Here is a 21,553-nt window from a genome sequence, read left to right on the forward strand (position 1 = left end):
ATGGAGGTGCAAGCATCATGATATGGGCATGTTTCTCCTACTATGGTGTTGGGCCTATTTATCGCATTCCAGGGATCATGGATCAGTTTGCATATGTTAAAATACTTGAAGAGGTCATGTTGCCCTATGCTGAAGAGGACATGCCCTTGAAATGGTTGTTTCAACAAGACAATGACCCAAAACACACTAGTAAACGGGCAAAGTCTTGGTTCCAAACCAACAAAATTAATGTTATGGAGTGGCCAGCCCAATCTCCAGACCTTAATCCAATTGAGAACTTGTGGGGTGATATCAAAAATGCTGTTTCTGAAGCAAAACCAAGAAATGTGAATCAATTGTGGAATGTTGTTAAAGAATCATGGAGTGGAATAACAGCTGAGAGGTGCCACAAGTTAGTTGACTCCATGCCACACAGATGTCAAGCAGTTTTAAAAAACTGTGGTCATACAACTAAATATTAGTTTAGTGATTCACAGGATTGCTAAATCCCAGAAAAAAAAAAATGTTTGTACAAAATAGTTTTGAGTTTGTACAGTCAAAGGTAGACACTGCTATTTTTTTGAACACACCCCTTTCAACTAATTGCCCAATTGCACAGCCTTAAGAGCGTGCATATCATGAATGCTGGGTCTTGTTTGTTTTCTGAGAATCTACTGAACCTACTGGTAACTTGTTTGCCACGTAGCAATAAAAAATATACTAAAAACCTTGATTATTCTGGTTAGTCACATTGTACTGCTATTATTTTGAACAATACTGTACATTATAACTATGAGAAATACAGGAAATACAGCTGGTCATATAATTAGAATATCATCAGAAAGTTGATTTCAATTATTCTTTTCAAAAAGTGAAACTTGTATATTATATTAATTCATTACACACAGACTGATATATTTCAAATGTTTATTTCTTTTAATTTTGATTATTATAACTGACAACTAACAACAAAGGAAACCAAATTCAGTATCTCAGAAAATTTGAATATTGTGAAAAGGTTCAATATTGAAGATGGTGCCACACTCTAATCAGCTAATTATCTCATAACATGTGCCAAGTCTTTTAAATGGTCTCTCAGTCTAGTTCTTTAGGCTACACAATCATGGGAAAGACTGCTGACTTGACAGTTGTCCAAAAGACGACCATTGACACCTTTTCTGATGAAAGTAAATTTTGCATTTCCTTTGGAAATCAGGGTCTGGAGGAAGAGAGGAGAGGCACACAATCCATGTTGCTTGAGGTCCAGTGTAGAGTTTCGACAGTCAGTCATGGTTTGGGGTGCCATGTCATCTGCTGGTGTTTGTCCACTGTGTTTTCTGAGCTCCAAGGTCAACGCAGCCATATACCAGGAAAATTAAGAGCACTTCATGCTTCCTTCTGCTTACCAACTGTATGGAGATTTCATTTTCCAACAGGACTTGGCACCTGCACACAGTGCCAAAGCTACCAGTACCTGGTTTAAGTACCATGGTATCCCTGTGTTTAATTGACCAGCAAACTCGCCTGACCTTAACCCCATAGAAAATCTATGGGATATTGTGAAGAGGAAGATGCAATATACCAGACCCAAGAATGCAGAAGAACTGAAGGCCACTATCAGAGCAACCTGGGCTCTCATAACACCTGAGCAGTGCCACAGACTGATCGACTCCATGTCACTCCGCATTGCTGCAGTAATTCAGGCAAAAGGAGCCCCAACTAAGTATTGAGTGCTGTACATGCTCATACTTTTCATTTTCATACTTTTCAGATTTCTAAAAATCCTTTTTTTGTATTGGTTTTGAGTAATATTCAAATTTTCTGAGATACTTAAATAAGGATTTTCCTTAGTTGTCAGTTTCACTTTTTGAATGGAATTAGTGAAATAAATAAGCTTTTTGATGATATTCTAATTATGACCAGTACCTTTATAATCCATTGTAAAAGTGGATGCAATGTGTTCATTGTGTTATAAATCTTCATAATCTCAAAAGCTATAGCCACAAATAAGTAAATATTATAATATGTTGTATCATCTCATGAATATTCCATGTTTTTTTTTAAATAATGCTATATGCATTTATTATATTGGCTTAAGAAACTCTTATACTGGATTATAAATACGGGCTTCATAGAAAGTGTTACCATTACATTCATATAGTGCTTTTCTCGGTACTCAAAGCACTTTACATGAAAGGGGGAATCTCCTCGTCCACCACCAGTGTGCAGCGTCCACCTGGATGATGCGACAGAAGCCATATTGCGGTAAAACGCCCAAATACACACTAGCTTATTGGTGGAGAGGAGAAAGAGTGAAGCCAATCAATGTATGGGGATGATTAGGAGGCCATGATGGTCAGAGGCCAATGGGGAAATTTGGGATTTTTAAAAATAACAGAGAGTCAGGACCTTGGTTTAATGTCTCATCTGACCCCAGAAGATTAATTCTAATGACAGTTATAAAGTTTCAAGTAATTTAAGATCGTTTGTTGTAATAGAAACAATCTTTAGAATAAAAGCAAATGGGGGACAACTTTTTTTCAACGAAGTGTATGTAAGATAATGTTGTAGTTGATGAAACATATTGAATAGTTATTCTTGTAGAAACATTGGGGTTTGTGTATGTAATGTTTTAAAACTTATATTTTTATATTTGCAGGAAGGTTTAGTTCATATAATTGTATCAGAAAGAACCAGCTTTTTTCAAGTTACTGACAAGTGAACTGTTTTTGCTTTTATTTCAGAGTTTATTGAAGAAAGTGAGGAGAACAAAAAATGGAGTGAAATTGAGGAGAAAAATCATGTCAAAACTGGAGAAAAACCGTTCACTTGTAAACAATGTGGGAACAGTTTTACACAAAAAAGAAGCCTTAAGGCACATATGAGGATCCACACTGGAGAAAAACCTTACAAGTGTTCACACTGTGACAAGAGATTCAGTGATTCAGGAGACCTGAAAAAACATGAGAGGATCCACACTGGACCAAAACCTTATGAGTGTTCACATTGTGACAAGAGATTCAGACACCCATCGTTTCTGAAAACACATGAGAAGATCCATACTGGAGAGAAACCTTATAAGTGTTCACATTGTGACAAGAGATTCAAACAGTCGTCACATCTAAAAACACATGAGAGGATCCACACTGGAGAGAAACCTATTAAGTGTTCACATTGTGACAAGAGATTCAGTAGGTCAGCAAACCTAAAAACACATGAGAGGATCCATACTGGAGAGAAACCTTACAAGTGTTCACATTGTGACAAGAGATTTAATCAATCAACACATCTAAAAAGACACGAGTGGATCCACACTGGAGAGAAACCTCACACATGTAATCAGTGCGAGAAGTGTTTCACACGCTCATCACAACTTAAGGATCACATGAACATCCACACTGGAGAGAAACTGTGCTCATGTGATCAGTGTAATAAAACATTTTTGAGCGCTTCAGACCTGAAGAAACACCTGACAGTTCATACAAAGGAGACGCCATATTCATGTTGTTTGGGTGGAAAGAGTTTTTCTAATTTTTCAGTTTTGAAAATACATCAGAAAACACATACTGGTGTAAAAAAGCACAAGTGCTCTGAGTGTGAAAACACTTATACTTCAGCGGGTGGTTTAAAACAGCATGAGAGGATCCACACTGGAGAAAAACCTTATGAGTGTTCACACTGTGACAAGAGATTCACTCAGTTGTCAAACCTGAAAACACATGAGAGGATCCACACTGGAGAAAAACCTTATGTGTGTTCACACTGTGACAATAGTTTCAGTCAGTCGTCAAACCTGAAAACACATGAGAGGATCCACACTGGAGAGAAACCTTATCACTGCACTGAATGTGGGAAGCGCTTCAGTCATTCATCTGCTCTACACATACATACAAAAAACTATCACAGTAAGGCCCCGTACAAACAAAGATGCCTTTAGCTGTATATGTACAAATTTTGTATCCTATTGGTGTGTCCTCTAGACGGATCCGGTGTTTTGGCAGCATGAAACTGCAAATTTTTCACAACCGGGGTCCCAGAGTGGATCGATCTGATGTGTTTACAATGTGTTTACAATCTGCTTTTGAAGAAATATTGTAGTAACATGCTACAGTGTACATTTTGTCAGCTGCAGTTCTGGAGTCTCAGTCTGAACTGTACAACATCACATGCATTCACATCAGTGTTACATCGGCTTTAGAGTTACTCTCACGGGTCACTGCACTTATTCACAGACACAAAAGTACATTATTTGCATGTACTTTAAAGCCTTGCTGGTTAAATGTTTCATTCATGCGCTGGTCTGATGTATGCCTTTTCTGAGCGTCACATACACCCGGAAGCGTGCGCACCAAAAAGCCTGTCAAACAGCGCCTGATCTCTGAACTAAGTTATCTTTTGTGCTTATACTGTCAAAACACAGAAGGTTCACAAGTAGACTAATAATAAAATGAAAGTAAGCAGTGGAGATGGAACTTTTTTTTGTGCAAGAAGTTTTCTGGAAAAAAAAATCCATATTCCTTCTGGTTCGCTAATGTTATTTCACCAACAATTCGTGGCCTATGCCTTGATGGTATGGTATGGTATGGTAGTTTGTGCATTTCCATGTTACGTTTTGTTACGTGTAAGATACTTTGTGTTGTACGTGCCATGACATTCAAATGCACACAAAACTTCTATGATGGTACCTCAACTTTTCACAGACACACCGTGAAATTAATGTTGAATTGATTTGCTTGTTAAGGTATTGTAAACTCATGAGGTAAGAAAAACTTAAAAGCATACTCATATATCTTAAATCTTATGGTTACATTATCCTAAGTATTTAAGGCATCAGAGAAGTGTTCTGTATGAAAGCTATACAAAACACAGTTTGTCCTGTACTCGCAGGTAAACGTCGTATGGCCATCTTAACCATACAAATAACAAATTAATCATTGTTTTGCACAAATCATTGTTTGAATTGTGAATGTAGCCTCTCAAGAAAAGCTTTAAGACCTTGCAGAAATACTCTGCCGCCTGAACGCTCCCACTTCACTCGTGCTAACGGCAATCCACGGAAGAGAATTTGGTCCATGCAATAAAAAAATTAAAAAAACCTCTTGAGATTAAAGTCGTTACATTTTGAGAGAAATGTTGAAACAAAATATTGAGAATAAACTTGTTAAATTACAAGAAAAAAGTGAAATAAAATAAAATGAAATAAAACTATTTTTTAAGGGTAATAAAATGAAGTGCAAAGAGAAAAATCACTCTCTATTCTTGACTTAAAAAGAATTACAGTTTTAAATATTACAGTTGCTTTAGGAATCAGTCTATATAGTGTTTTATTTTTAGATTTGTTCATAGCAGGAACATTCAAGAAATGCAAAGTAAACCTTTTGTACCTGAAAATAAGCCATTGTTTGTTTTATTCGTTGTTGTAATGTATTGCTATATTTAAATTTACTTTGTTCATCTTATTTCTGATTTTAAAAAACACACACAAAGTAAAGATTATTTAACAGTTTATTGAACAGAAGGGTGCACACTTATGTTTCTTTGTTTGTACCTCATCTCAGTCCTAGAGTCTCTGGCCATGGAGTGAACGGTCACATTCCATGAGTCACCAACATTTAAGTAAATGTTAAAATGCACATTTTGTTGTGAATCTTTTTGTTATTTGGGATTTCTGTTAAAGTGTTATCTGATTGTTTTCTTTTTCATTTTGTTTGGTAGATACTACATGGGTATATTTAGAGGTTGTTGGTACTACCCAGTCAGTCGGTTTATCATCTGAGCTGATTTCAGTTCTTACATTGTATTGTTACTCTGCTAGCAGGGCAGATTTATTCTTTTTGTAGGCCTGTTTTGGTTTCAGTTATTTTTCCTTTGTTTTAGTTGAGTTTGCAGGAATTATGTTGAACTGGACTTTTGATATATCTGCTTTTGTGGATTTAATTAACATTTTTGTTATTGTTTTGGTGGAAGAATAAATCAACAATTTTTTCCCACAACTGTCCTGCTTGTCCTTGGCTACCACCACAGTATCTTTGTTCTTAATTATTAACACACTATCCCCACGGGTCCTTGAAGGTTTGTGAATCTGAATTTCTATAAAAAAAAATCATACATGGATACAGGTTCTTGAAATTTTCTGGAAAAAAATCTATATTCCCTCTGGTCTGCTATAGGCGGTTCCATATTTACATCTGACGCTAACCCTCACGAGATCGTTGGGTATGGCGCAAAACTTAAAAGCGACAAACATTTCTGGTTGTAAGTAAATATAGTTTTTGGCATCTTAAACATGGGGAAAAGGTTTTCCGATGCCAAAAGCTAATGCGACCTAGATAGGAACAATGTTGTGTGCCGTTTTGCGTTGTGTCGGCAAGATGCAACTCGACTGTGAGTTTCCATTCATTTCCAGTGGAGGAGGATCTCAGAAAAAACTGGCACGTTCAGATCAGGACAGATGACTTCCAAGTCAACAAAAACACAAAGGGGTGTAGCGTTCATTTCAGACCTGATGACTTTATGGAAGGGGCTCGTCTGAAAAAAAGGTGTTTTCCCTACACTGTTTGAGTGGAACCACTACCACGAGTTGCCGCCGAGGTTGAGTGTTTGGGAACATCGAGAGAGACCGCTGACCCCTAATCCTGACTCGGACGCAGAACAGGAAGATACTGTAGGGGTGGGCGTTATGGAAAAATCTCATACCACAGTTTCTTTCAGAAATATCACAATTCACGATTTTTATCACGATTCTTTGTTATGTTGGTTTTACTATTTTGCAAGTTGTCTGAACATTACAGCCAAATTAATTTCACTTCAATCAGGACCACTTCCGTCAAGTATATTTATGACAATTATAATTGCATACAGTTAAAGGGTTAGTTCGCCCAAAAATGAAAATTATGTCATTAATAACTCACCCTTATGCTGTTCCAAACATGTAAGACCTCCTTTTATCTTCGGAACAGAGTTTAAGATATTTTAGATTTAGTCCGAGAGCTCTCAGTGCCTCCATTGAAGCTGTGTGTACGGTACACTGTCCATGTCCAGAAAGGTAAGAAAAACATCATCAAAGTAGTCCATGTGACATCAGAGGGTCCGTTGGAATTTTTTGAAGTATCGAAAATACATTTTGGTCCAAAAATAGCAAAAACGACGACTTTATTCAGCATTGTCTTCTCTTCCGTGTCTGTGTGAGAGATAGTTCAAATCAAAACAGTCTGGATATCCGGTTCGCGAACGAATCATTCAGTTGACCAAATCAAACTGAATCGTTTTAAATGGTTCTCATCTCTAATACGCATTAATCCACAAATTACTTGTTAACTTTTTTTTAAATGTGGCTGACACTCCCTCTAAGTTCAAACAAACCAATATCCCGGAGTAATACATGCACTCAAACAGTACATTGACTGAACTGCTGCGAAGAGAGAACTGAAGATGAACACCGAGCCGAGCCAGATAACGAACAAAACATTGACTCGTTCACGAGTCAAGAACCGTTTCTGTCAGACGCGTCCGATTCGTGAACCGAGGAGCTGATGATACTGCGCATGTGTGATTCAGCGTGAAGCAGACCGACACACAGAGCATCTGAACTGAACTGATTCTGTGCTAGTCTTATGAGCGCGGGTAAACCGAAGGCTTGAATCAAGGGAAATCATCGCAAATGACGCCATTATGTCGAGTGCAAAAGAACCGGTGAACCGTTTTCTTCAACCGGTTTATTGAATCGAACTGTCCGAAAGAACTACTGGTGATCCGAACTCCGATGCAACCGGTTCTTCACTCGTGAACGAGTCAGTCTATTGTTCGTTATCTGGCTCGGCTCAGTGTTCATCTTCACAGAAGTTCAGTCAGTGTACTGTTTGAGTGCATGCATTACTCCGGGATATTGGTTTGTTTGAACTCAGAAGGAGTGTCAGCCACATTTAAAAAAAAGTTAACAAGTAATTTGTGGATTAATGCGTATTAGAGATGAGAACCATTTAAAACGATTCAGTTCGATTTGGTCAACTGAATGATTCATTCGCGAACCGGATATCCAGACTGTTTTGATTTGAACTATCTCTCACAACAGACACGGAAGAGAAGACAATGCTGAATAAAGTCGTTGTTTTTGCCATTTTTGGACCAAAATGTATTTTCGATGCTTCAAAAAATTCCAACGGACCCTCTGATGTCACATGGACTACTTTGATGATGTTTTTCTTACCTTTCTGGACATGGACAGTATACCGTACACACAGCTTCAATGGAGGGACTGAGAGCTCTCGGACTAAATCTAAAATATCTTAAACTGTTAGAACCATTATAAGCATATATATAATTACACTTCCAATTACGTGAGTTGTAAACAAAATGTGAGCGACTGCTTCCAATGAAGAGACTGTAAAGAAAAAACAAAGTTAGATCGGATTACTGGTTCAGTCGGTGGAGTTGGGGTTGAAGGAGGGAGTTAATTGCAAGCAGCAATGCGATGGAAGAGACCCTAAAGAATGGGAATTTAAATAGACCGCAGTTGATAGGTGTCAAGACTGGTTTTGTGCACGTTAGCTGATGCAAGCATGACTAACGTGTCCTGACTGAACTAACGCGATGCTCGATTATTATAAAGACAAAGTCTTTCAAGGTTAAAAAAAAGAAAAAAAGCTAATATTTAAGTCGCAGAGGGTAAAGATAAATATCTTTGTTTTCATTTATTTATTTAACAAAGATTAAAGAATGACAAAGATAAACATTACAACTACACATAATATGCAAATAAAACAAACAGTGCTTTATTTCAGGTACAGTAGGTGTATTTAGCAGGAGCATTCATCAAATTGAATGAACAAATATAAAAATAAAACGCCATATAAACTGATTCCTAAAGCAACTGTATTAAATTTATTCAGTCAAGAGCAGTGAATGATTTTTCTCTTTTTGTTGTTTTATTAATGTCAAACAGTTCACCCCAAAATAAAAATTCTGTCACCTGTCAATTCTGTCACAGTGTTTTGTTTTTATACCAACATTTACCTATAAAAAGTAGTTTTAAACCTGAATAAGTTTCTTTCTTCTGAACATAAATGCTATTTGGGGGTACATGGAAAACCAAACAGTTGCTGGTCCACAGTGACTTCCATATTATTTTTTTCTACTATCAAATTAAATGTGGACCAGCAACTGTTGGGTTAACCATATTTTGTGTTCAGTACAAGAAAGAAATTAATACAGGTTTGGGACAACGTCACAGTGAGTAAATAATGACAAATTAAATTTTGGGGTGATCTATCCCTTTAATGACAGTCGCATGTTTATTAAGCCTACTGTCCCTTTAAGACCTGCACGCATCTAATATACAGGCACGTATTTGTTTTTCTCTCAACTGATTACTTTAAGTTTAGACATAACCAACTGAGTATACATGTAAAACTTTGTGTGTTTTAGTAGTAGTAGTAGTAGTAGCCCTTTATTGTCACTAGTCACAAGTACCAGCGAAATTAGCCATCAACCTGTCCATACATACATACATACATACATACAATATGACAGTGGGGTAGACAGGACAGGAAGACAGGGTATTTGAGGAAGAAATAAGTACAGCATAACATTAGGTAAGTGAGGAGAAAAAAACCCAACACCCAGACTATGCTCCTTATGGGAGCACAGTATGAGAACAGGAAAAACACCTCAGCACAAAAAAGCACATAATCAATACAACATAGACACACGACTTTGCAACTGGGTATGGAACTTGGGGTGGTTAAGGTAATCCAGCGCAGGCAAACAGCCATCCGGTCCAGCGCTAGTCACAGACCCACCTGCCAGACTGGCGGAACAAAGCGGCGAAGCCGGGGGATGGGGGTTGGGAGGGTGAATGCATATCTGTATATGTGTAAGAGTTTGTGTATTTGTAGGCCTGGAGAGTTGAGACTCTCTCTAGATGCCTCAGTCAGCAGATTTTACAGCGTCACAGCAAGTTGCTATGGAGACGTCCTTGGTCAGGTCCTAGACAGAGTCAACAATCAGCAGGTGTCTGTGGGAAAGGGTGGAGGAATGCAAGAGAAGTCAAGCTGCCCTGCTCGCCTGGGAGATTTTTGTCATCCAGCCAAGGCTGGTAAAGAAAGCCAAAAGAAGATAAGATACCATTTGTTTGGTCTAGTAGCCGCATTTCTTTTCACGGTCACTATGATTTTTCATTGTCCATTGGTCTCCAAATTCTCCAATTTCTTTTCCAAATCCATGAGCTTCTTCATGATGTTATCCATATTGCGGTTTATAGTCTCAGTCTCAATGCTGACCGCTTTGCCCACTACTTCAATCATGACGGGCAGCCTTGTGAGGCTTTGGACGGCTGTTCCCGTCTTCTTAATTTTCCGATAACCCAGGGCAAAGCCTAATCTGGTCTGTGTGGCATCAGACAAATAAGAGTGGCACCAATTGGTCATATGGAGATAGACATGCTATTCGGCATGCTCTAACTGAAAAAATCTGAATTCCCAATCTGACTGACGCATCACAGGGCATTAGAAAACATGATCATGTATGCCGTGTTCGTATGACCTACATACCAGAGCCCCAAACTGAACAAGCCCAGGTGGAAGTTCCCAAAGCTGTCACTCGCGAGCCCAGTATGCACAATATAACACTATTCTCTGACCTTATCTCACTAGATCCCAATGGCATTATGATGGTGGATATTGGAGATTAATTTCCATGGGGAATGAGGTCTTCCATCCACAGTTTAGGGGCTTTAATGGCACTCCTGGCCCCTTCCAAGCAAGGTGTAAACATGGGGCCTGTCCAAATGCCTCAGCGGAAGGGAAGGGTCCTGCAGTACTCCAGAGACCAGCTGCAGGAACTGCAGGCTCAGTTTGATGCACTAGAGTCACTTGGTGTTTTTCATAAGCTTGAGGACATTGATGTCAATGTGGAATATGTCAACCCATCGTTTCTTGTCAAATAGGCTAACGGGGGGTTTCGTCTTGTTTCAGCATTTGCCGATGTGAGCTGTTATAGCAAACCCCAACCATCACTGATGCTGAATGTAGATGCCACACTGCATCTGATAGCTCAGAGACGATATATCGTTGCGACAGACATCACCTAGGCATTCTGCCATATTCCACTTTCCAAATATTCTATGAAGTACTGCGGAGTAGCCACGTCATTTAAAGGAGTCTATGTATGTGCCATGGACATGCATGACTTGGAAACCAGATTACAGTTAACCTGTTGCGTGCTCGGCAACCTCCTTTAGCAGGGAAAGATGGCCAAGGTCGCTGATGACCTGTACTGTGGTGCCAATACCCCTGAGAATCTTCTTTCGGTGTGGAAAAAGGTCTTAGTGGCCCTCCTGCCATCCAGTCTGTGCTTATCTCCCAGTAAGATGATCGTTGCCCCAGTCCAGACCAATATTTTGGGGTGGGTCAGGAATCAGGGTTCTATTTGTGCATTTCAACATTGGCATCGTGCCCCCCCTTCTGCGACTGTTATTGGCCTATAGTCCTTTATTGGTGCGTATTATTGGCCCTAGCTATAGCCGCTGCCCTGAAGCACTTTGGTCCATATACAGCTGCATCTAAGTAAATTAGAATGAGGTGGAAAAGGTCATCTATTTCAGTAATTCAACTCAAATTGCGAAACTTGTATATTAAATAAATTCAGGGCACACAGACTGAAGTTTAAATCTTTGGTTCTTTTAATTGTGATGATTTTGGCTCACATTTAATGAAAACCCACCAAACTCCACAAATTAGAATACTTCATAAGACCAATAAAAAACATTCTCTATGGGGTTCAGGTCAGTTTGCTGGCCAGTCAAGCACACCAACACCATGGTCATTTAACCAACTTTTGGTGCTTTTGGCAGTTTGGGCAGGTGCCAAATCCTGCTGGAAAATTAAATCTGCATCTTCTAAAAGCTGGTCAGCAGTAGGCTTGCTGCGATAGATGGTGTTGACGGTGTTACCGGTTTTAAGCCGCAACACTGGTTACATGATTTTCTGGTCTTAAATATTTATTTGAATTAATTAAAAATAATAGTTATAAATAATTTAATTTTAAAGAGAGCATATACTATAATTAAAAACTGAATGCAGCCACAATGCTACGTGCCAAGAGACAGCCACATCACAGATCAGCATAACTGCGTCATCTGTTCTCCCTGTGCTTCATGTCATTAAAGACAACACATTTGCCCCATTGGATGAGGATGATCAACTGACAGCCAACCTGAAAGCCTGAATCATATCTATTTTAGATGAGAAATATGAAGCTCTGCCAGAAGCAAGCCAGCAGTTTATGCGCTAGATAATATTCCTGGACCCGTGACTATGACACTACGACTACGACATGAATATTGAAGAGCCCAAGAAGATGACAGAGGAAGAAACGATCATCCTTGGTCGGAAAGCGCAGTCAACGCACACCGTGAGAGAAGGAGAACCAAATGTAGAGGAAGCCAAAGTTGAGTCGCAGTATCCTAAGTTGTTTACTCTTCAAAAAGGAGTGATGAAAAGCCTTATAAAACACATCCAATTGAATCCTCTCCACTGTTTGGAGTTGGTGGAGGTCTGGAGTAGACAGCATGTTTGGTACCATTCCTCCTCTAAGAGGACAATCTTAAATCCAATACTTTGTAACATGTTTCCTTTTGCATTAGAGTAATGGGTATAGTCTCTTTGTATGGGTTGTAATAGCCTCCATACATCTACAAGTCCAATTTCTTTAAGTGTAGTGTTTACAAATTCTCCAATTGCTTTTTTATTTCTGATTTGACTAGTTGTGTCCAGATTATAATTCAGTATTACATTTAAGATCCCCACCACAAATACAAATTCCCTCAGATTCTAGAGAGATAACATCGAATAAGTCTTTTAAAAAAAAGTGTCTGTCGTTATTTGGAGGTGCATATATATATAAACTAAAATCAATTTGCTGTTTTCAGCTTTGCCCTTCACTATAACATAACGCCTTTCTTTTTTATATGTCAAATTTCAACGACTTCGAGATGAAGATGACTACAGCTCTTTTGTGACTATAAGAACTGTGGCATATTTTCTCATATCCAAATTTGTTACATTTCTCGTGCTATTGTGGTGACAAATGGGTTTCCTGTAGAAAGATAACGTGCTTATTTTCTTTCTTTTTTTTGTCATTACCCTTGCTCTTTTGATTGCATTCCCAAGACCGTTTACATTCAGTGACATTATTTCAAGTTTTTGTATCATCAGATAATAATAAAATAAAATGTATCTCTTCCTCCTCCCAAAGCCTCCAAAACGAAAAGCAACAAAAAAAGAACTAAAGAACACACGGAAGTATACTTAAAATGAACACAATGACTTCCAAAATGAGGTACTAGAAGTACACTCTGGGTTGTAATCCCAACATTAAGTGAAGGGGAAAAGCCTCGCACGAAGCGAGGGCCCCCTCCCAGAACTAGTTATAACACAAAAAAATGTTTCACTCATTCCAGCTCAAACTTGTCATCCTCAAAGTAGGGTAAATATATTCCTAACGCCTAGAATATCATCAACTTTTTAAAGTACAACCGTAGATCTAATCAGCACGTTTATATGTGGGTTAATGGTCCCAAAATACACAAATGAAAAGCACCTGTAGGACATGCCAAAATTTTGTTAGGGCGGGGAACGTTGAAACTCCTGTAGTCGATCGCGTACGCATTTGATAGTTCCCTTGTCTCTGTGGCGAGGGGCAGGTTGCCATGGTGATGCATTCTCCAGCTGATCCAGCAGGACAGTTGTGTCGAGACCTCCGCGATCCTGGGTTTCTTCCACCTCGATTTCCTGATTTCTCATTTACTTTTCACTTCGGAGTAGGTTTTCAACGAGGGTCGTTGTGGAGTTGCCCTCTTCTCCTTCACGGACCCCGTAAATTTTCAGATTATTCCTTCTCCCCCTTGATTCCAGGTCGCTAATCTTGTCCAAGATCTTCTTTTGCTCCTTTAGTGATTGTTTGAGCGTGTCTTGCTAAAGAGTGCCTTGAAAAAGGCATTTAGTAGATGGGCAACAAGATCTGGTTTAGGCTCCGGCATGAGCGGCTTGGAAATTCACAACTAAACGTGTTGCCATGGACATGGACATGGATGAGCTCTGGTAGCTCAGCAGAGACGTGCAGAGACTCTGGTAGATCCGTGGGGTTTTGACTGGATTCAGGAAGATCAACGGTGACTTGACTCTGCTAATGAAGATCAACGGTGACTTGACTTTGCTCATGAAGATCATTGGTGAGTTGACTTTGCTCATGATGATCAATGGTGACTTGACTTTGCTCATTAATATCAATGGTGACTTGACTTTGCTCATGAAGATCAATGGTGACTTGCCCTTGCTCATGAAGAACACTGGTGACTTGACTTTGCCCATGAAGATCAACAATGACTTGACTTGACTCCCGAGGTCTAACTGTGGTAATGCTTAGCTCATGAGTGTTAATGGTGACTCGACCTGACTCTGGAGTGTTAACAAGAACCTGACTCGACTCTGGAGGGTCAACGGGAACATGACTCGGCTCTGGAGGGTCAACGGGAACATGACTCGGCTCTGGAGGGTCAACGGGAACCTGACTCGGCTCTTGCGCCGTGGCGCTGGGCTGGCGACCACCTTGTGCTGTGGCACTGGGGTGGCGGCCAAATTGTGCAGTGGTGCTGGGCTGGTGGTCTTCCTGTCTGTAGACCCCGGTCTAGAGTCGGCCATCCCACCGGGAGAGACAGGTGTGACTGGGGTGTCCCACTGAGACTGATGTTGTATGTACAGAATGCACCCCCAAAAATCAAAGGCCTCCAGCTCATCCATTTCCCTATGTGTCACGGGGTTGTCTAAACAGATGTTAAAAAAGTCTTTGATGGCCGTATCCCAACCCCACCTCCAAGGTCCAGAACTCTTTTGCCAGACCACCCACCTCATTCCCCCTTTGACGGAGGGTGGTTCATTTGATGAATCTTGCCCTCCACTTCTCCATACTGGCTGGGGAACAGATATGAAGTCCCACACCGCTGGATCTAGACATGATTGAGTCCTTCTGTAACGACTGTGAAACGGGAGACGAGAGATCCAAGAGCAGTGTGAGTTATTGGGTAATCCAAAATCAGAATCAAACAAGCAGGGGGTTATAACCAAAATCAGTCCAAAAAACAAACAAACAAACAAACAGGAACTTCGAAATACTAGGAACGCGAGGAAACCAGGAGACGGAAAGTAAGGACTCCATAACACAAACAGAAACAGACCAGTATAAATAGGCAGGATAATGACTATGAAAGTGAAGACACCTGAGTGCAATTTACAAGTGTGCAATTACCGTAATGAAGGGACAAGGCTTTGTGGGAAATGTAGTGCCTGCGGTGAGGTGCCTATGGGGAAGTAAGACCAATAATGGACACCCAGGGAAACACAGACCAGACACCGTAACACCCAATTCCAAAAAAGTTGGGACACTGTACAAATTGTGAGTAAAAAAGGAATGAAATAATTGACAATTCTCATAAACTTATATTTTAAACACAAAAGAATATAGATAATATATCAAATGTTGAAAGTGAGACATTTTGAAATGTCATGCCAAATATTGGCTCATTTTGGATTTTATGAGAGCAACACATTCCAAAAAAGTTGGGACAGGTAGCAATAAGAGGCCGGAAAAGTTAAATGTACATGTAAGGAACAGCTGGAGGACCAATTTGCAACTTATTAGGTCAATTGGCAACATGATTGGGTATAAAAAGAACCTCTCAGAGTGGCAGTGTCTCCCATAAGTCAAGATGGGCAGAAGATCACCAATTCCCCCAATGCTGTGGTGAAAAATAGTGGACCAATATCAGAAAAGAGTTTCTCAAAAAAAAAATTGCAAATAGTTTAAAGTTATAATCATCTACAGTGCATAATATCATCCAAAGATTCAGAGAATCTGGAACAATCTCTGTGTAAGGGTCAAGGCCCTGACTATAAGTCACACTTTTTTTCATAGTTTGGCTGGTCCTGCGACTTATATATATATATAAACTTTATTACAGGCTCTAGATCCAACAACAAGACAAACAACATAACAGAAGGAATAGATACATAAACACATAAAAAACATACTTTGATTCATGAGAGTCTTAACAGGCACCCATGCCAATGTTTCCACAAATATGATTTATATCTAACCGAGCTGCACCTAGGGCTTGTGAGCATAATTATAATATATTTACATTTACATTACATTTATTCATTTAGCAGACGCTTTTATCCAAAGCGACTTACAGATGAAGACAGTGGAAGCAATCAAAAACAACAAAAAGAGCAATGATATATAAGTGCTATAACAAGTCTCAGTTAGGTTAACACAGTACACGTAGCATGGGATTTTAAATAATATAATAAATAAAAAGAAAACAGATAGAATAAAAAATAAAAGAATAGAGCAAGCTAGTTAGAGGTCTTTACACATACACACACATACATATACAATTGCATAATAAATGAAAAGAAAATAGAATACAAAAAGATTAGAAAGGTAGTCAGATTTTTAAAGAATAGAATTAGAATAATGAGTGTTAAAGTTAGAGGGTCAAATAAAGATGGAAAAGATGGGTTTTTAAGCCGATTCTTGAAGATGGCTAAGGACTCAGCTGCTCGGATTGAGTTGGGGAGTTCATTCCACCAGAAGGGAACATTTAATTTAAAAGTCCATAAAAGTGACTTTGTGCTTCTTTGGGATGGCACAATCAAGCGACGTTCACTTGCAGAACGCAAGCTTCTAGAGGGCACATAAGTCTGAAGTAACAAATTTAGGTAAATGGGTGCAGAGCCAGTGGTAGTTTTGTAGGAAAACATCAATGCCTTGAATTTTATGCGAGCAGCTATTGGAAGCCAGTGCAAATTGATAAACAGAGGTGTGACGGAACAAGAGCTTGAACAAGGAGTTGTGCAGCCTGTTCTGAAAGAAAGGGCTTGATCTTCTATGTTGAATAAAGCAAATCTGCAGGATCAGACAGTTTTAGCAATGTGGTCTGAGAAAGTCAGCTGATCATCAATCATAACTCCAAGGCTTCTAGCTGTTTTTGAAGGAGTTATGATTGAAGTGCCTAACTTGATGGTGAAATTGTGATGGAATGATGGATTTGCTGGAATCACAAGCAGTTCTGTCTTGCAAGGTTGAGTTGAAGGTGATGGTCCATCATCCAGGAAGAAATGTCTGTTAGACAAGCTGAGATGCGAATAGCTACCGTCGGATCATCAGGATGGAATGAGAGGTATAGTTGAATGTCATCAGCATAGCAGTGGTATGACAAGCCATGTGGTCCAAGAACTGAGCCCTGAGGCACCCCAGTAGTTAGATGTTGAGACTTGGACACCAAGATACTTTGAAGGACCTATCTGATAGGTAAGACTCAAACCATTGAAATGTGGTTCCTGAGATGCCATTTGCCAGTAGGGTTGGTAGGATGATCTGATGATTAACCGTGTCAAAAGCAGGGGACAGATCAAGCAGGATAAGTACTGAAGATTTGGATTCTGCTCTTGCCAGTCTTAGAGCTTCAACAACTGAGAGCAAGGCCATCTCAGTTGAATGTCCACTTCTGAAGCCAGATTGGTTGCTGTCAAGGAGACTGTTGTGTGTGAGAAATGAAGAGACTTGTTTGAACACAGCCCGTTCAAATGTTTTTGCAATAAAAGGAAGAAGGGAAACTGGTCTGTAGTTCTCTAAAAGAGATGAGTTGAGGTTGGGTATCTTAAGTAGTAGAGTTATACGTGCCTGTCTAAATGATGAGGGAAAAACACCAGTGTGGAGGGAAGTGTTGATGATGTGAGTGAGTGCAGGTACAACTTCAGGAGAAATGGCTTGAAGGAGATGAGTAATAATACAGTTTTAATACAGTTAAATACAGTTTTGAGACTCATCAAGTCGGGACATGAACTTAAACATTAGGTTCCTCAAGAGAGCCTGTAAAGTGCTTAGCCCTGAGTCACAAAAGAGCTTACTTGCACTGCTACTCCTGGGCTTTTCTAGCAGTATCCTCATGGCAGTCATTATGTGCTACCTGAAGTTTGCGCATGGTCTCCTTTTTGTAGTTGACCCACAATGGGGCTGCATACATAGGGGTGCAATATGCACGAAACAATCTCACTTTCACATCATCAGAACAGTTATGGAATTTCCGGACTAACCTGTTTGCTTGAACATACAACATTCGTCTCTGCCTATACATATCTGCATCATCTTCCAACCTGTAAGTGATGATGTGTCCAATATATTTTGTACAGTAAGATACACAGAGGGATTGCCCTAGGTAAAACATTGGAAATCCTCCTTGGTCCTTCATATCAATACAACACTCTTTTTTTCATTGTACTTTACATCAAACTCAACCCCATACTCAGAGCATATATCTAATAGCTGCTAGAACCCAACAATGCTGGGGGACATAATAGCCAAATCATCTGCATACATCGGATGGTTTAACAGAGTGTTCCCTATTAGACAACCTGTCTTACACTTCCCCAACTGTTTTGACAGGCTGTCCATGTATAGGTTGAACAGAGCTGGAGACAGAAGCCCCCCCTGCCGTACTCCATTACCTACACTGAAGGGTGAGAATGGGCTGTTTCCCCATTTAACTTGCATATTTTGTTTGGCATACGAGTAAACCAGGATACGTATGATGCATCCAGGCACACCCCTAAGCTTGAGTTTAGTAAAAAGCTTATGGTGATTTACCCTTTCAAATGGCTTGGAGGCATCAATAGACCCTAGAAATATTGTAGAGCCCTGCCTTCTGTAGGATTCAACAGCTTCTTTCAAGGCATAGATACATAGATCTGTACTGTGCTTGGCCTTAAAACCAAATTGATTTTCTGTAGTATAAATGAACTCACTCAGTCTATCTAGTAGCACCTTTTCTAACACCTTTGAAAGAATGCTGGCTAAGGCGATGGGTCTATAGTTATCCAAACTCCCTATTTTACCTGCCTTATCCTTAATGACTGGCACTAATGTGACTGTCAACATGGCGTCTGGCAGCATGCCATGTGTCATCAGCCCTGTGAGGCAGATGGACAATAGAGCTGCTACCCTGGGGCTGGCTAACTTAAGGGTGCTCCGCAGTGACGTTATCCTTGCCACTAGCTTTGTTATCAGCTAGTTGCTCTATAACATGATAAACCTTGCTAGGAGTAAAATTAATCACTTCTTCCTTTAACTTGCCCACACAATAAGGCTCACTTTTAATTAGGGGTGCTCTTATCACGATCGGCCGATCATTGATGCGCATCTCGTCAGTAAAGCCGGTTCTCTAATCAGCGGTTAATTCCATCAGGTGCGTGATTTCACATAGAGTAGCTGTTACTACACAGAGTCGTTGTTAACTGAGAAGATGCGCCAAAAAACGCTGAAAATGAAGTGGATTTGTGCATCTTCTCTATTAGCAACGGCTCTGTGTAGTAACAGCTGCTCTATGTGAAATCACGCACCTGATGGAATTAACCGCTGATTAGATAACCGGCTTTACTGGCGAGACGCGCATAACGATCGGCCGATAGTGATCGGAGCTCCTCTACTTTTAATACAATTATACAGAGCTGCGTAGTGCAGCCTCCACTGCCTCCACTATTTGTAGCTTTTACCTCTCTCCAGAACTCAGTGACATTGTTACCAAGCAAATTTTCAGCCATAGAATGAGCTCTTAAGGCTTGCTCATGCTTCCCAACAAAGTGCACTGCATATTTGTATCTAGCATTTGTAAGTTTCTTATGCTCTAATTCTGGCCCCTGTCTGGGTCTACCAGCTATAACCCAGGCTCTATGAGCTGTCTTAGCAGCTTCTTGATGGGCAGCTACATACTTTGTCCAACCAGGCTTGGTATTCTTAACCTTTCTGGGGTGAGTGTGTAGAGGTCTACTGGCCTCATATATAGCACTCACTATACTATTGTACATTTCACATAGGTCATTACAGTAAGTGTCATGATCAAAGTTAATATTTGAACATACAATAGCATCCATGGGTAGCTGTACTTCCCTTAAGAGAACATCTGTCCTCCCACAATAAAACATGACATCCTCTTTAGATTGTTTAGCCCAATTCACTTTGACCCCATTGGTGCCATCTTCTGTCGATCTGCTGCAATCAGGTAGGTTATCAACATTTATCATCATAGAGACAGGTAAGTGATCAGCGGTAGTCAACCCATACATAATTTCAACTGTTTCCAGACTATCATGAGCATCAGATGTACAGATTACATGATCAAGCCAGGATGCTGTATGAGATTTTTATAGCAATCACATGGGGTATAAACATTTAAAATGATAAAAAAGTTCATTCAAAGGTTCACAAAAGTTCCTTCAGGCCACAGCTCTGGATTGTAGATTTCACCCACTTCTTTGCACTCTGCAGTTATTTTAAATGAACTGAACCGGCTTTGTAAAGTATCTATCTTTTGACAAGCTACATCACGCCCAAGTTTATCTTTCATGTAACTAGACAGAGTCTCAGAGTCTAAATCAGGTGAGAATTTTGTTGCAAATACACTCACCAGCTTTGACTTAATGACTTGGATGTCTCCAGCAGTAACAGTCCCAACAATGCCACCAGTTTTCTTACCTTTGGGAAGATGCAGACGAGGTTTGGTTTTAACTGAAGCATTATCGGGGACCTGTTTCCAACGGCTGTTGCTCCTCTTGTCCTGAACCAAGTTCCAGGGTGGGGTAGCGGCCACGTCACTCCATGTGACATGAGGGTCTCCCTTTGTGGCGCTGATTGGCCCTTTGGAGCCCAAGGCAGAACTCTCCACCTTCTGGCTTGAGTCTTTCTCGCTGGTCTGGCCCTCCATGCCAACTTGGGTCTTCTCACAGACTTGTGGAGTGGACGATCTCTGACTTGTTCCAGGCTTGTTGGTTTGGAAAATAGGCCCTCTCTCCAGATTTGGTCTAGGCTGCTCAATTGCACCCAGGCGTTGATTTATGTTTGCGGTGATAATCTGCAGATCATCACAGGTGTTTGTCTGCAAAGACACTGTCTGTTTCATGAAAGTAATATCTGCATCTAGTTGTTCAATCTTCCCAAGCAAACAGGAAACATCAAGGCTGTTAAAAGTCACAGGTGGTAGTTCATCAAGATGGTGAGAAACAAACCTTGGATCATTTTCACCAGCTTCATTGAGAAGTCTAAGGCAATTCCTAACATTCTTTGAATCTTTTTTTCAGCCCAGTATGAGCCACAAGGAGTTTGTAATCCATTCTGATCCAAAATGGTCCACAGCCATCAAAACAATCAAATCAAATTTCACAGTTTTGATCTTAATAGAAAGAAAGTTTAAAAACTCATCTTCCACAACTATTTTCCCTGTATCTGTGCGGTAGATTTCAGGTTGTGTTCGAATTATACTTCTGCCTGCAGCACCTGCACATGCAGCGGCGGCCATTTTGTCTTCTCTTATAGTTGGGTGCGACTTATTTATCAAAATTAATTTGACATGAACTGAGAGAAATGAACCAAGAGAAATGAACCAATAGAAAACATTACCGTCTCCAGCCACAAGAGGGCGCCCTCTCACTGCTGGACACGGTAATGTTTTCTCTTGGTTCTAAAT

General features: G+C 40.0%; 2 protein-coding genes across 4 annotated transcripts in view; both read left to right on the forward strand.

Annotated features, from left to right (window-relative positions):
• The window catches only part of LOC127955956 (zinc finger protein 501), a 315,828-nt gene extending 309,809 nt beyond the window's left edge, over positions 1-6,019 (forward strand). For all 3 annotated transcript variants that reach the window (XM_052553657.1, XM_052553658.1, XM_052553656.1), the window contains one exon: positions 2,724-6,019. In XM_052553657.1, the coding sequence (XP_052409617.1) occupies positions 2,724-3,916 (1,193 nt within the window). In that variant the 3' untranslated portion in view covers positions 3,917-6,019. The remainder of the gene's footprint in view (positions 1-2,723) is intronic.
• Positions 1-21,553, forward strand: part of LOC127955937 (zinc finger protein 271-like) — a 191,598-nt gene that overhangs the window by 19,980 nt on the left and 150,065 nt on the right. The gene's annotated exons all lie outside the window — the stretch shown is intronic.

The sequence above is a fragment of the Carassius gibelio genome, chromosome B4 (assembly GCF_023724105.1).
Source record: "Carassius gibelio isolate Cgi1373 ecotype wild population from Czech Republic chromosome B4, carGib1.2-hapl.c, whole genome shotgun sequence".
Lineage (NCBI taxonomy): Eukaryota > Metazoa > Chordata > Actinopteri > Cypriniformes > Cyprinidae > Carassius > Carassius gibelio.